Source organism: Coloeus monedula (genome assembly GCF_965178545.1).
Source record: "Coloeus monedula genome assembly, chromosome: W".
NCBI lineage: Eukaryota > Metazoa > Chordata > Aves > Passeriformes > Corvidae > Coloeus > Coloeus monedula.
In genome coordinates this window covers 7248630-7265673 of record NC_138821.1, presented here as the reverse complement: position 1 = coordinate 7265673, position 17044 = coordinate 7248630, and the positions used below count along the sequence as shown (strand labels likewise).

The 17044-nt window shown below is 44.9% G+C and overlaps 1 protein-coding gene across 7 annotated transcripts in view; it reads left to right on the top strand.

The window, feature by feature from the left end:
* Window positions 1-17044, top strand: part of LOC309584635 (ubiquitin-associated protein 2-like) — a 206048-nt gene that overhangs the window by 183652 nt on the left and 5352 nt on the right. For all 7 annotated transcript variants that reach the window (XM_082300776.1, XM_082300774.1, XM_082300773.1 and 4 more), the window contains 3 exons: window positions 5360-5438; window positions 6877-7091; window positions 16924-17023. In XM_082300776.1, coding sequence (XP_082156902.1) covers window positions 5360-5438; window positions 6877-7091; window positions 16924-17023 — 394 coding nt within the window. The remainder of the gene's footprint in view (window positions 1-5359; window positions 5439-6876; window positions 7092-16923; window positions 17024-17044) is intronic.

Below are 17044 nucleotides of genomic sequence, written 5' to 3'. Positions count from 1 at the left end.
AGGCAGGGCTGTGGGTGCTGCATGGGTGTTGCTGGGCAGGAGCCTGGTCAGGCTTGGTGGTGGGTGAGGGTAAAAACTGTGCTTGGATTGCTTCTGGGCAGCCAACTTTATATGGTTCCGTGGCTTTCCTTTCATCATCGTCTAGACAGCATTTCTGTTTACATTTTCAGTTTTGCTTTCTTTTTACTTTCTCCTGAGGGCTGCTGTCAGAGTGTGGGGGAAGCCTGGCACCCGTGTGTCGCATTAAGAGTATGGATTTGACTTTTGTCTGACAGAGCATTTTCAAGGACTTTCACTGAGACGGTTTCACAAAGTCCAATATAGATAGTTTATTGAGGCGACAGATAGATTCAGAATTGCTGTTGATAAATGCTCTTGCTGTGTTTACACTAAATAGCCTAAGGCTAGCCAATGATTAATTAATCTAAGAATTCACAGTTCACTAACCTTAACTTCACATTTAATTAAGCTTACTTTCACCCAGGTGTCATCTGCTAAATGCAATTTCTTACCAGAAGAGGCATCCTTGCTAAGGGAGAAAAGAGAATGAGTCAGACCTGTCAATCTGCCCAGCAATCAGTGAAGTGTCTCCTCTTAAGGAGGTGTTTCTCCTCTCCACCAAGTGTTTGCAAAGGACCAGATTTATAATCTTGAGGAGGTGAGACTAGGTCATAGTTTATAAACTTCTAACAAGACTTGTTATGGGTGGATAAGCGAGTATGAGGCTAATGTCTGGTAGAGAGGCATGGGTGCTCTTCTGTGAGGCTTCTGTGGTTGTTTTTCTAGCTTCATTGAGACATCAAGCTGAGGCCTTTGCTTCACCCCAGACATCATTCAGTTGTTAAGATAAGCATGCCCTTGCTCAAGCCAGGTGCAAGATAAGCAAGTGGCTCAGCTCATGTTCTTGCTCAACTAGTCTCATCAATTTTCCACATTTTGACATAGCAAGCCTGGCAGTTTTCTACACTGTGCTGTTATGGTTCGGTGGATGATGAAAGCATGGTAGCAAAGGCTTTTGGGGTAGCTGTAGTGGGTATGCATTTTAGGGTTTCCTTTTTGTCTCTTTTGTGAGTGGTCTTGCTTGGTTTTATTTTCAAGTTTGTTTGTCAAACAACATATATTTTTCTTATTTCATGCTCTTATTGTTTGTATATATGAGTTAATGTGTTTTCTTCTATTTCTTATAGACAAACATTTTTAGTTTTTTGGTCTTTTTTTTCCCCCACCTTTCCCTATAGCATCTACAGCCTTGCTGGTGAAAGAGTGTTTCCTCTCTCTGCAAATATCTTGAAGAATGTTTTTGGGGTCATCTGCCATTCCCCCCCAGTTTTTTCTCAGTGTGTTGATATTTATAAATAAATGCATAAATGTTGTGAAGGTTTTTTCATCAACTATTCATGCAATGGTTGTGGTTTCTAGATTTTGGGGTATTCTTATTGTGTTTTGAATTTGTTGTAGAAATTAGGCAACATTAGATGTATGGGAGGCAGGAACTGGTGGAAATATTTGTCTTTGACATGGTGGTCTGTTTACATCTGGAAAGTGAAAGTGGGCAGAGTCCCAAGTGCAAGTCGTCACTGCTTCCAGGGAAGCTTCCAGTAGTGAGAGGAACTGGTGGCTGCTGATACAGTGAGTTGGGGGAGGGGTGTGTGTATGTCTTTTAAAATTTAATTCAATTTCTTAATGGCTATGTTCATGCCATACATTTTCACTGTGTTGTGTTTTGGGGATTTTGTTTGTTTGTTTTAATTTTGGTGTGTATTACAATTGGGATATGCTATCTTTTCTGTTAGTCTGTTGCAGGCTGCCTGTGTAGTAGAGATCTTATAAATGCCTTAGCTGGTGTGTGTGGTACCTAGCAAACTGCTTGGTGGAACTTACATCTATTACATCAGAACACTTATTGTTTTTCAGTCCTTTTCTGTCTTGCATTTTGAGTCTATTCCTGATATTTCAGTTTTGACTTTAGGCACCTTCTCCTGCATGCCTTCCGTAGGTCAGGAAATACCCATGTTTGAAGAGCAGAGTATCTCTTCTGATGTTTTCTTATGGGCAGGCATGAAATGTAAAGATAACTGGTTTGCACTCGTATTTTCTAATGATTTTTGTTTTGAATGTGTGTATGCACAGGTGTGTGGGCTAGGGATATTCAGTGCTAATGTGATTTTCCTGTCGTGGTTTAATGACAGCCAGGCACCAAGCCCCAAGCAGCAGCTCGCTCACTCCCCCACCAGAGGGATCAGGGTGAAAATAAGAAGAGTAAAACCTTGAAAACTTGTGAGTTGAGATACAGACAGTTTAATAGGAAAAGCAAAAGCTGCACACACAAGCAAAGCAAAACAAGGAATTAATTCACTGCTTCCCATGGGCAGGCAGGTGTTCAGCCACCTTCAGGAAAGCAGGGCTCCATCATATGTAAATGGGGACTTGGGGAGACAAATGCCATCATTCCAAATGTCCCCCCCTTCTTCCTTCTTCCTCAAGCTTTACATACTGAGCATGTCATATGGTCTGGAATATCCCTTGGGTCAGTTGGGGTCACCTGTCTGGGTTGTGTCTCCTCCCAACTTCCCACACACCCCCAGCCCCCTCCCCAGCATGGCCGTACTGATGCCTTAGGTTTTAACTTTTATATTTTTCAAATCCTGTACTGCCTAGTGTGTAATTGAAGTTTCTTGTAGCCTGTTTACTGTTCTCTCATGCTAGTTAGACATAACAAGCCTCTCCAAGCTTGTTCTCCAAGGACACCCAGATTGTCCTAGGCCCAAAATGTGTAAACTAACATCTTAAGAAGGGGGCTAAACTTGGGGAAATTACATCATTAACTGAAGTTTTAATTGGAGAATTAACCCTGATATGCAAATGGACCAAACTTATAAAAGTGTGAAGAACTCGTGACTCAGGGTCTATCTTGGGTGTAGCCTTTTAGCTCTCCAGGGTGTACCTTGGGGGCCCTTCAAATAAATACCTACCTTTATTCCCTTATTCTTGTCTAGTCTCTGTTTTTAGGTGGCCATCTCAGGCATCAGTACAAGGAGCAGAAAAGGCCTTGGTTCTGTGTAAGCCCTGCTCAGCAATAGCAAAAACATCTCTATATTATCAACCCCGTGTTCAGCACAAATCCAAAACACGGCCCCATACCAGCCACTGGGAAGAAAATGAACTCTACCCTGGCTAAAACCAGCATATTCCCTACCTGATGGGCAGTGGGAATAATTGCAATCCTTAGATCCTGTTCTCATGTGGATTTGGTTATATTTTTTCTGGTTTATATGGGGAAAAAATGCTACTGTGTCAGTTCCAGTTCATGTCCAATGAATCCTGTTCAGATCTCTTCTCCAAATATGTTTTTTGTGTTATGATGTTCCTCAGAAGGAGATGGGAGTGCTACTTTTGAGTAACCTACAAAGATTTTTAATAGGGATTTGGTTGTGTTTTGTTAAGTGATTCATGCTGGAGATGCTGAGGTGGAATTACCTGGGAAGGAAAGGAGGATGAAATATGACACTGTTTCAAATTACAGAAAACACCTGCAATACTAAATCTTTGCCAGATGGTTTCATGTTCAGTGATGGAGGACTGGGTTTAGGAGACAGGGGAGGGATGCACAGAAATGCAGCAAGGTGGAAGGTGCTGGGGAATTTGCAGAGAGGGGTATGAAGGAGGAGGATGCTTTTCCAATGTTGAAGGCTGTGTGGAAATTAATACATAAGTGGTTAAGGCATTAACTCTTTGTGCTGGTTTGAAGGCAAGCCAGCAGGAAGAATTAACTCCACACAAACATGTTGCAAGAGATTCCAACTCAGAACTACAATTTAATAGGACAATTACAATAATGGCAATACTACAGGAACACTGTCTTAAACCAACAAAGTCAGAATATGACCTGACACCCTGTTGGTCAGGGTGGTGATAGCAGTCCAGTTAAACAGTGGTTGCAGTCCTGTTGGAGTGATAGATGTGATGTTGTCAAAGCAGTGATCCTGTAGAAAGGTCTAGTCCTTCCTTGGAGGTCTAGTGTTGGTATTGTGGTGTCCCAAGCCCCAGACTATATACAGGTAGAAATGTTCGGTACCTCCCCTGGGCGGGGCATGTCACAATAGGATGATGTAATTCATGTCATGCTGGGGAGTCCTTGATGGCTCATTAACAGAGATGGCTCCCCTTTAGGCTGTGCCATTGGGCAGCTGTTGAAAACAACTGACCATTAACAGCTCATCAGAAGGTGATATAGGTGGTGATAAAATAGTTACATTGTAACACAAGACACTCTTGATGGATTGGAGGTCATGAGGAGAAAACCGTGAGAATTAGGAGGAAAATTACTTAGTAGAGTACCAGCCTCACATGTGGAGTTCACCCAAAGAGGGAAGGGCAAACTTTTCTCCTTTTGTCCCAAACTGAACACAAAATATTGCTTTGGTTTTGCTGGCATGTCCTGTCAAAGTGTGAGCTTTCTAGGGTGAGGATTTTCTTACCTTCCTGTAGAAGAATGATCTAAGGCAGTGGTCTCCACCTTTTTTGAGCGCACCACCTCATCAGCAAAAAAATTGTGAGCACTCCCAATATATTTTTATTTATAAATATGTATACTATTGTACTAATATGTATGTTATAAAGCATACATGAAAATAAAAAAGGATGAAAATAAAAAAAAAGGATAAAAAAATTTTATTTTTATGTTCTATTTTTAGTTTTTTAAAATTTTATTTATAAATGTTATCGAAAACAATTTCTTCATGCACCCCAATGGATTGTCTTGTGCATCTCACTTTAGAGACTACTGATCTGAGTTCTCTTGTAACACAGTTTAAGTAAATTTTCCAGTCATCAGGTGGTAACTCTTTTTCAACAGTTTTTTTTAATATTTGTGCTGTTTTCCTAGCTGATGTTTTTTACTTTTAGAAAACAGAGCATGTTAAAACCTTTAGACTACATCCACATTGTGATTATGGTCCTGGCTTGAACCTAGGTCTTTGGCCCCTGATGGTCTGTTGCTCTTCCAGACACAGTCTCGCTGGAATATGACAGCTAAGAGCTGCGGGTTGGGAGGGGTAAGCGTTTAGTCGTTGCCTTTAATTTACCATTAAGATATTAAGTATTTGTATATGATATTAAAAATGTCTGTAAAATAGGTTTATTTTGAAGTTGAGGATACAGGTAAATCTTCAGCTATGCTGTAAATGATAAGGTCAGTTTCTGCTCAAACTTCCTTTAGTTCTTCCTTTTAAAATTTTCTTATTCTTATAAGAAATATAAGGGTTATATTATAAAAAGTATAAGGGTTCATAAGAGTTGTCCAGTTCTGTTATGGTTTCAGCATTTCAGCTATTAATAAATGATGTTGTCTTTTTCTAAGGATTACTACGGAATTACATTCCCTGCTCCTGCAACCTTGACAGGCAGAGATGGAAGCCTTGCTAACAACCCCTACTCAGGTGAGTGTTATTTAAACATGAGGATGGTGAGTGAGATGTGCTGATCATCCTGCTGTTGCTGAAAAAGAAGTTGTTTTCCCCTTCTGTAGGCAGTTAAACTCATCCATCCAAACTAGCCAAACAAAAGCAGGCATCTTTCTCTCGACCCTGACATTGATTAGGTTTTTTTAATGATTTTTTTTCTTCATGGTTTTGGTCAGTAATTCATATGTGACTTGGAGGTTCTTGGGAGTAAGTTGGATACCCTTTGAGAATAAGTGCAAAATTGTTACAAATTTAAATGGTAGTGTCATCTAGTGTCCTTCCCAAGCACATAGAAGTGCTTGAAAAATATTCCATAGCTTAATCATTCTTCTTGAAATTTGACTGGCCTGCTTTCCTGTTAGTGCTATTTTAGTACTTGTATGTTCTCAGCAGGAGCTGCATCTAGCAGGCTCCCCCTCACCCTCTCCAAATCTAATGGACTTCATTCCTAAAAGCATGTGGTCTAAGAAGCCCTTGTTCATTCCTGCTCTTACTCTTCAGTTATTGTTGTGCAAAGATGACATTAATGCTATTTAGGATTTTCAGCCAGTGGTTTTCTTTCACTGCAATCTGATTACAGCTTAAAACTGTAGCTATAGGTGTTATAATTCCCATAACAATGGTATTAAGTGTTGTCATACTTTTTTGTAACCAACATAAAGGAATACTAGTTGGGAATGAGATAGATATGAGTGATATATGTCACCTCCCTAAAAACATGTGAGCACGCTGCTCTGTAAGACACCAAAAAATGAAAGTGTTCAGGAGTTCTGCTGCATAATCATTTCTCTTGGGAGCCTGCATTTGGGGTAATAACTGAATTTCCCTTCCTACTTCTTAAAAAAGGTGACCCACGATGCAAGTCTTGTTTTCCTGGCCTTCAGCTATTGTTTCCAGAACTTTGGTGGTGTGAGGAACTAGACATATTAACTCTAGTCATGCTTGGCAAATAAACAGACTGACAAAAATATGCCTATCACTTCCTGTAAATCCTAACTTGCTTTCAGCCCATGAAGCTTAGCTAATCAGTTTAACCTCCAGGAGAGTCACACTTTAACCCAACAACTATTTGCTCTTTGGCTGTTTACAATACTTTTGCTTTTAGCATGTTTTATTGCAATGATCTGATATAATGAATTTGCTCAGATTGTGTGAGATAGGTAAGTATTGGTATCTCCATTTTATCAATGGATTAGCCATGGCATGGAGTTTTCTGCCACTAACAGGCAATGTCCCTGTAACCATCAGGAACAGAAACTGGGAGAGGGCTTCCCATGAACAACTGCAGGCTTTCAAGCATAAGATGTATTCTCTTCTGTAGTTGTCTATTTGTATTCAGAGATTTTGAATCCTTTGAATTCTCTGCTTTTGGCGTAGCTTTGATAGCTTTTCTGATGAGTTTGTTCTTTTGCAGGTGACATAACAAAATTTGGCCGTGGGGATTCTGCCTCCCCTGCTCCTGCTACCACGCTTGCCCAGTCACAGCAGAACCAGACTCAGACTCACCATACAACTCAGCAGCCATTCCTCAATCCGACCCTGCCCCCGGGGTACAGCTACACTGGGTTACCTTATTATGCTGGTGTGCCCGGTGTTCCCAGTGCATTCCAATATGGGCCAACCATGTTCGTAAGTGTGATAGCCTAAACTGTAACCCTCCCTGTGTGCCTCTGGTTTTGCTCTCTCCAGCCCAAACCTTCTACATCTTAGAATCACAGGATGGTTTGGGTTGCAAGGGACCTTAAAGATCATGTAGTTCCAATGCCCCTGTCATTAACAGGGACACCTTTCACTAGACCAGGTTTCTCCAAGCTCTGTCCAACCTGGCCTTGAACACTTACAGGGATGGGGCGGCCACACCTCTGGGCAACCTGTGCCAGTGTCTCACCACCCTCATTGTAAAAAATATCTTCCTTATGTCAGAGTCTAAATCTACCCTCTTTCAGTTTAAAGCCATTCCCCCTTGTCCTGTCACTACAAACCCTGGTAAAAAATGTTTCTGTGTCTTTCTTATAAGCTCCCTTTAAGTATTGAAAGGCCACAATGTCTTAGGTAACAATGTAAGATGTAACCAAAAATATGTATTCTATCATCATCTGTTAAAACCAGATGGGGCAGTGTTCTTTGTATCTTCCATGACACATCCCTGATAACTCCCTCCAGGGGGATATCTTCCATTAATGGGCCATCCAGCCTCACTACATGACTCATAAAATTACATCATCCCATTGTGAGATGCTCCACCTAGGGGGAGGAACCAAGCATTCCTACCTGGATATAATCTGAGGTTTGGAACACCACAGTCAGCCTTTACCTACTGGATTCCCAGAGGACAAGAGCTACACACCCACCAATGGACATTCAGAGGAAAACCAGACCCTTCTACAGGATCACCGCTTCAACAGAACCACATCTGTCACTTCAACAGGATTGCAGCCACCATTTAATTGGACTGCTACCACCACCCTGACCGACAGGGTGTCAGGTTGTACTCTGAATCTGTCAGTGTTTCTGTACTATTGCATCTATTATAATTTTCCTATTAAATTGTAGTTCTGACTTGGAATCTCTCACTGGTTTGCTTTCAAACTAGTACATGTTTTGGTGCCCAATATGGGACAAGTCGTGAGAGAAGTCAGGATTACCATTCTGTATTACAGAAACCACCTATTCGCCATGATGCTCAACATGTTTACGTGGGTCTTGTACCTTGCTCTCTATTTTTCTGCACATGGGGAACTACCTGCCTGTAGTAATGCTCCTGTTGAGACCAGGGTATGGTATAAAAATTGCTTTATTGGTTTTTTATGTCTATTGCATGATAACCTCCAAGGCAATGAACATAATTTGGAATATATACTCAATTTTGTTTGCCTGTCCTAGTTTGGGCTGCTACGTCTGGGGTGTCTTGGGGTGACCTTACAATGTGTATCCCATATCGCTGCCTATGCCCAGAAATTAATTTTTGTGCCTTTCTATGCCTCTAAACTGAGCCTGAGAGGGGGAAGGAAAAAACTGAGGAAAACTTTTTCAAAGCAGTTTGCAACTTGTTCAAGGTCACACAGAGATAGCAATTTGTTTCCCAGCTGTGGCAGGGGAGGGAGGAAGCACCCGGCTTGCTGCTCCCAGGACAGTTTGTTTTTTTTTTTTTTGGCCAGTGGTTCAGCTTCTTTTTCTCTGGAGAGAGACTGAGAGTTGAATTTTTCCTTCACTGGAATTTCAGATTTTCTCCCTTTTCTACTGGACTGCTTGATTGCTTTAACATCAGAGCACATCAGGAGGACTTTCCACCGGGCACAGAGGGCCTGGCCCTGGGCCAAGCCCCAACTCCGAGGAGACCAAAGGGAGGACTCTAACATTTTCCCAGGTTTTTCCTCCACAGTGACAGATTTTATTATTTAGCATTATTTTCCTTTCCCGTGTGTTTGTTAAATAAATAGTTTTATCTCCTTCACTTTCCTTCGAGGAAAAGTTATGTTTCCCGAACCTGGTGGGGGAGGGGCGGTTGTGCCTTCTCTCAGAGGATATATTTCTAAATTTGGCCAAACCGGAACATGGGGCCTCCTCAACGATTGCACCCAGCCCCTAAGGGGAAGAGCAGAGAGTGGCTTCTTCCAGCCATTCAGGCCAGACACAGCAGTTTTTGAAAATATTTAATTCCTTCTGGATGTCAAAGACTGGATAATCTTGCTGTTAGTTCTGCTTTGTCTTCTCTATACAGCCTGCACCGTGTACACCATGCTTAGAGTCAGAGCAGTATTCGGCATGGCACAGCATCCTCAGGAGGAGGGGAAGAAAAGCAGCAAAGCAACAGGCACCATGTCTACACAACCTGTCACAAAGAGAAAAAGGAACCAAAAGAGCAGTCAACACTTCCACACAAACTGTCACCGAGCCAGAATAGTCTAAGCCGGTAGCAGTTGCCCCCATTCAGAAGAAGAAATTGAAGAGCAAATCAGTCTGCATAGTGACTGACGAGGAGGCGGCTGGACCTTCGCACCCAGCAGAAGAGATGGAGCCGGAGATCATCACTCAGTCTCTATCCCTGGGTGAGCTTCGTGACTTGTGGAGGGAGTTTACCTGTCAGACAAATGAGTCTATCTCGACCTGGCTGCTCCAAATCTGGGACGCTGCAGCTAATGACAGTTCTGGATGGAAGTAAGGCCAGGCAACTGGGATCTCTGTCCCAGGATGTGGTCATTGACCAGGGGATCGGGAGAACCCAGGAAACTCTCAGCCTCTGGCGGCGACTGCTGGTGAGTGTAAGGGATAGATACCTTTGTAAAGAAGACCTCCAGGTGCACCAAGGAAAATGGAGCACAATGGAACAAGGTGTTGCAGTGGGGATTCTTGCAACACGTGTATCAGACAACGAGGCCCGTGGAAAAGAATATATGGACCGATTCTTGGTAGATATTTTCAGAGATGTTTATTTTTCCAGCTGCCTGGTCGGCGACTTGGCCAAGAACTGTATAATCACGGGACAAGAGGGTCTTTCCTGGGCAGGGGAACACAAAGCAACCAATGGGGAACGAGGTTGACCAGGGAATAGGGAAACTCCGTAGGCCCTGCCTCTACCCTGGGGCCCCTCTCCCAGGACCACATGGCAGGGGGGAGGAGCCCCAACAACAAGGTATCCAATGCCTGAGGGAATTGGCTGTGCTGGAGATCATTTTTTTGGAAGACGAGAGATTCCCTAAGAGCCCAGATGGTGTCCAGTGCACGTCACAAATGTGGTTGAAATTCGCATGATTTGGACCAGAGATATACTCCCGTTACATAGCGATGCTGCAATGGAGGGAAGGAGAGGACAAGGTGGGAGCATTGGTCAACAAACTGAGAATTTACGAGGACACTGTCACAGCCCCGTTTCACACCCATGTCTCATCCGTGGAAACAAGGCTGGCTGAGCAAGTCTGAAGCTTGATTGAAGAGGGCCATCAGAAATGGAAAAAGGAACTTGAGATTTACCACATCTCGCCAGAACCAACAAGAGTCTCTGCCATTAGGAGCAGGCATCCCCCAGCCAGGGAGAGAGGATACATCCCACGAGGTAACCTCTGTTTTTTTATTCAGGATCATGGAGAAGACATGAGGAAGTGGGATGGAAAACCCACCTCCTCCTTAGCAGCCTGGGTACGTGAACTAAAAAGAGGGACAACTACCACAAGAAGCTCATCTAGAGTCAACGCTGCTCCAGTCTCTTGCGCACAGAACTCCAGACGGTATAGGAATGATAATATAACTGATTCTCTTGAAGGGACCTCAGGAGCATATTCACTGGAGGGGAGCAATGTGTACCAAGACCAGGAATAGAGGGGCCCTTCCTCTAGCCAGGTAGAGGAAAGGGACAGTCAGGTCTTTTGGCCTGTGTGGATCTGATGGCCTGGCACATCTGACCCACAAAAATACACGGCTTTGGTTGACACCGGTGCTCAATGTACTCTGATGCCATCAAGGTATGTGGGAGCGGAACCCATTTCTATTTCTGGGGTGACAGGAGGGTCCCAGCAGCTGACTGTACTGGAAGCTGAAGTGAGTTTAACTGGGAACGAGTGGCAGAAACACCCCATCGTGACTGTCCTAGAGGCCCCATGCATCCTCAGCATAGACTATCTCAGAACTGGATATTTCAAGGACCCAAAAGGACATCATTGGGCTTTTGGGATAGCTGCTTTAGAGACAGAAGATATCAGACAACTGAATACCTTGCCTGGCCTCTCAGATGACCCCTCTGCTGTGGGACTGCTGAGAGTTGAAGATCAACGGGTACCAATTGCCACAGCAACAGTGCACCATTGGCAATATTGCACCAACAGAGACTCTGATTCCCATCCATGAGATGATTCGTAAACTGGAGAGCCAAGGGGTAGTCAGCAAGGTTCGTTCACCCTTCAACAGCCCTATATGGCCAGTGCGTAAGTTCAGTGGAGAATGGAGACTGACAGTGGATTACTGTGGCCTAAATGAAGTCCACCACTGAGTGCTGCCATGCCAGACATGTTGGAGCTTCAGTACGAGCTGGAATCCAAGGCAGCAAAGTGGTACACAACCATCGATATTGCCAATGCCTTTTTCTCCATTCCTTTGGCACCAGAGTGCAGGCCTCAGTTTGTCTTCACCTGGAGGAGTGTGCAATACAACTGGAACCTGCTGCCCCAGGGGTGGAAGCACAGTGCCACCATTTGCCATGGACTGATCCAGACTGCACTGGAAAAGGGCGAGGCTCTGGAACATCTACAGTATATAGATGACATCATTGTATGGGGGAACACAGGAGGGGAAGTCTTTGAGAAAGGAGAGAAGATTATCCAGTTTCTTCTGAAAGCTGGTTTTGCCATTAAGCGAAGTAAGGTTAAGGGACCTGCTCATGAAATTCAGTTTCTAGGAGTCAAGTGGCAAGATGGACGTCGCCAGATCCTGACAGAGGTAATCAACAAGATCACCACTATGTTCCCACCTACCAACAAGAAGGAAACCCAGGCTTTTCTAGGAGACATGGGCTTTTGGTGGATGCATATCCCGGATTACAGCATGATTGTAAGCCCTCTTTATCTCGTGACACAAAAGAGAAATGATTTCCAGTGGGGCCCTGAACAACAGGCGTTCAAACAAATTAAGCAGGAGATTGCCCATGCAGTAACCCTTGGGCCAGTCAGAACGGGGCAGGATGTGAAGAATGTGCTCTACACTGCGGCTGGGGAGAATGGTCCTTCCTGGAGCCTTTGGCAGAAGGGACCTGGAGAGACTCGAGGACGACCGTTTGGGTTCTGGAGTCAGTGATACAAAGGCTCTGAGGCCAACTATACTCCAGCCAAGAAAGATTTTTGCAGCTTATGAAGGGGTTCGAGCTGCCTTGGAAGTAATTGGCACCAAAGCACAGCTGCTTCTGGCACCTCAACTACCAATGCTGGGTTGGATGTTCAAGGGAAAGGTTCCTTCCACACATCATGCCACCGACGCCACGTGGAGCCAAGTGGATTGCATTGATCACACAGCGAGCCCGAATAGGACATCCTAATTGCCCTGGGATTCTGGAAATCATAATAAACTGGCCTGAAGGTGAGACTTTTGGATTATCCTCTGAAGAAGAGGAGGAGTAAGTGACACATGCCAAGGAAGCCCCACCATATAACGAACTACTGGAGACTGAAAGACGATATGCCCTCTTCACTGACGGTTCCTGCCGAACTGTAGGCGCTAACCAGAAATGGAAAGCTGCAGTATGGAGTCCCACACGATGAGTTGCACAAGCTACCAAGGGACAAGGTGGATCAAGTCCTGGCTTTGGATATTGCCGAACGAGAGAAGTGGCCGAGGCTCTATCTCTACACTGACTCGTGGATGGTAGCTAATGCTCTGTGGGGATGGCTGGATCGCTGGAGAAAGGCCAACTGGCAGCGCAGAGGGAACCCATCTGGGCCACTGAGATTTGGCAGGAAATCGCCGCCCAAGTAGAGGCTGACCGTGAAGGTTCGACACATGGATGCACACGTACCCAAGAGTCAGGCTAATGAAGAGCATCACAACAATGAGCAGGTGGATGGAGCTGCCAAGGTGAAAGTATCACAGGTGGATCTGGACTGGCAGCACAAGGGAGAATTATTCCTAGCTCATTGGGCCCATGATTCCTCTGTTCATCAGGGAAGAGATGGAATGTACAGATAGGCTCGTAACCAAGGGGTGGACCTTACTATGGACAGCATCTCACAGGTCATCCCCGACTGTGAGACCTGTGGTGCGATCAAGCAGGCCAAGTGGGTGAAGCCTTTGTGGTACGGTGGACGATGGTCGAAGTATAGGTATGGGGAAGCCTGGCAAGTTGACTACATCACCCTTCCCCAAACCTGCCAAAGCAAGCACTATGTGCTGACCATGGTGGAAGCCACCACTGGATGGTTGGAGACCTACCCTGTGCTTCATGCTACTGCCCGGAACACCATCCTGGGCCTGGAAAAGCAAGTCCTGTGGAGACACGGCACCCCTGAGAGAATCGAGTCGGACAATGGGACTCATTTCAAGAATAACCTTATAAACACTTGGGCCAGAGAACATGGTATCGAATGGATATATCATATCCCCTACCATGCACCAGCTTCCAGGAAAGTTGAACAGTGCAATGGACTACTTAACCCTGAAGGCGCTTGGTGGGGGGACCTTCAAAACTTAGGAAGTGAGTTTAGCAAAGGCCACCTGGATGGTCAATATCCAAGGGCCCATCAATCCAGCTGGTCCTACCCAGTCTGAACCCTTGCACACAGTGGATGGAGTGGATGGAGTCCCTGTGGTACACATGAAAGGTATTTTAGGAAAGACTGTTTGGATTAGTCCCACCTCAGGCAAAGGCAAACCCATCCGTGGGATTGTTTTTGCTCAAGGACCTGGTTACACTTGGTGGGTAATGCAGAAAGATGGGGAAACCCGTTGTGTACCACAAGGAGACCTAATCTTAAGTGAGAACTGTGTGTAAGGTTTCATTGTGTATTTATAGAAAAGTAGAGTTTAAAGAGGGTATTGATTAGGGTATGATGTAAATGGTAATAGAATAAGGGGTGGATAATGTCTTAGGTTACAATGTAAGATGTAACCAAAAGTATGTATTCTATCACCATCTGTTAAAACCAGGTGGGGCAGTGTTCTTTGTCTCTTCCATGACACATCCCTGATAACTCCCTCTAGGGGTATATCTTCCATTAATGGGCCATCCAGCCTCACTACATGACTCATAAAATTATGTCATCCCATTGTGAGATGCTCCACCTAGGGGGAGGAACCAAGCATTCCTACCTGAGGTTTGGAACACCACAGTCAGCCTTTACCTACTGGATTCCCAGAGGACAAGAGCTAACACTGGACATTCAGAGGAAAACCAGACCCTTCTATAGGATCACCACTTCAACAGAACCACATCTGTCACTTCAACAGGATTGCAGCCACCATTTAATTGGACTGCTACCACCACCCTGACCGACAGGGTGTCGGGTTGTACTCTGACTCTGTCAGTGTTTCTGTACTATTGCATCTATTATAATTTTCCTATTAAATTGTAGTTCTGACTTGGAGTCTCTCATTGATTTGCTTTCAAACTAGTACACACAATAAGGTATTCCTGGAGCCTTCTCTTCTTCAGGCTAAACAGCCCCAACTCTCTCAGCCCTTTTTCAAAGGAGAGGTGCTCCAGTCCTCTGATCATTTTCATGGCCCTCCTCTAGACCTGGTCTAACAGGTCTTTCTTGTGCTGGGGGATATGGTACTCCAGGTGGGGTCTCATTACAGCAGAGTAGTCATCTTTCCCAGTCTGTAAGGGATCTGCAAAAACATGCAAGCATGAGAAAATAGCTGCTGTCTTCCTCAAGAAAATGGGAAGTTTAAAAGGCCAGAGCTCATGGATTCCTGTGCAGGTTACTGTAAACAGCAGACAGCTGCAGCTCATGGACTTGGTGTTCCTGAAAGCCTGTAGTGCCTTCCAGATAGTCAAAGGGAGATCCAAAGCTGAGTCAGAGAGCTGAGAATGCCTAGGAAATCCTTTTGAGGATGGAGGAGACTGGATTAAGTCAGAGAGCAGGGAGTGTCAGGAGGGAAAATGTTATTTGGGAAGAGGGATGCTCCAAGCAGAAGGGTAGATGACTATTTTAGGGCCCTGTAGGACTGTGTCTTATGAAACAGATTCGGGCAGGAGTTGGTGTTTCATTAGATTCTGTGGGTGACAATTTGGTTTTTACAGTCAATGTATGAAAGAGATTCAACAAGGCCATGCACCAGGTCTTGCACTTAGGTCACACCAACCCTCTGCAGCACTGCAGGCTGGGGGCAGAGTGGTTGGAAAGTGGCCCAGCGGAAAAGGACCAGGGGGTGCTGGTCAACAGCCAGCGGAACATGAGGCAGTGTGTGCCTGTTATGAATGGATGTGGGGATTTAAATAAGTCCCTGTCTTTTGCCCAGGCCTCTGGCAGCAGGCAGTAGCTTTACTGAGGCAGCCAGCACCCCAAGACCCACTCTCATTTGCAAGTTCTTTAATAATGGCTGATTCAGTCTATTATAGAATGAATTATTTATTTAATAGACACGAAACTAACAGACATAAGACTTAAGACAGACTATTACTACACAGGAATAAGACAAAAAGAGACAACTAGTATTACACGCGGGGTTAAAGGTGCCATCAATTTTGCAGCTAGTGAAGAAATAATATAACTTATGATCCAATGTTTCTTACCATCCAATTCCTGATGGAACACACATCGAAATCCTTTCCCTCAATTCCCAGGAAAGTAACCATGGAATCTGGGTTCAGACTCTGGGAAGAAGTCTTGCACTCTTTCAGGGCATGTGTGTAGAAGGCTTCTGCCTCTGTGATAATTTGTAGTACTTTTATAGTGTAAAGCAGGCCTTTTGGTCACCTATGTTTTTTTCTTTTATCTCTTCCCACGTCTGCTTTCCATACCAAGGTGTTGATTCTTGGTTAGGCTGGCAGACCTTTTGGTGCCAGGAGAGGATACCTGCTGGGCCTTGCCCACCTGGGTCATCTCTTCTATCTGCACCAGTCACCTGTGGTGGGGAGAGGGGGTGTATGCCCTGCCATAGTGCCCAGGTGGTCAAGAAGGCTAATGGCATCCTGGCCTGTATCAGCAATAGTGTGGCCAGCAGGACCAGGGCAGTGATCATTCCCCTGTACTGGGCACTGGTGAGACCACACATCGAATCCTGTGTTGAATTTTTGGCTCCTCACTACAAGAAAGACATTGAGGTGCTGAAGTGTGTCCAGAGAAGGGCAATGGAGCTGGAGAAGGGTCTAGAGAATAAGTCCTATGAGGAGCTGTTGAGGGAGCTGTGGGTGTTTAGCCTGGAGAAAAGGAGGCTCAGGGGGGACCTTCTTGCTCTCTATAACTCCCTGACAGTAGAGTGCAGCCAGGTGGGGGTCAGGCTCTGCTCCCAGGGAGCAAGGGTCAGGACAAGAGGAAATAGCCTCAAGCTGTGCCAGAGGAGGTTCAGGTTGGACATAAGGAAGAATTTCTTCACAGAAAGGGTTGATAAGCATTGGAATGGACTGCCTAGGGAGGTGGTGGAGTCACCATCCCTGGATGCATTCAAGAAATTAGTGACCGTGACACTTAATGTCATGGTTCAGTTGACAAGGTGGTGTTCAGTTGAAGGTTGGACTTGATCTTGGAGGTCTTTTCTAACCTGTATGATTCTAAAGAAATATGCAGCCTGTTTTGAGAGAGGGTTGTGCTGCAATCAGGGGGGTAGCTCTGGCAGAAAACTTGGAGTTTGCATAAAGCTACTACAGCAATTTACTTCTGCAAGTGTGAGTGCCATGTCCCATGTCAGCCCAGTGCTCCCAACTCCAGATTGAATTTCCCACAAGGTGAAGGTGCCTTCTCCACTAGATGGCAGAGGGAGCTTGTGTTTTGTGTGCCATTCTCTGGTTAACAGTCTTTTGTTTCCTTCTTTTGTCCAGGTACCTCCAGCATCTGCTAAACAGCATGGAGTCAACCTGAACACCACACCAACTCCTTTTCAGCAAGCGAGTGGCTATGGGCAGCATGGCTATGGAGCAGGTATGCTTACCACTGCGCTTT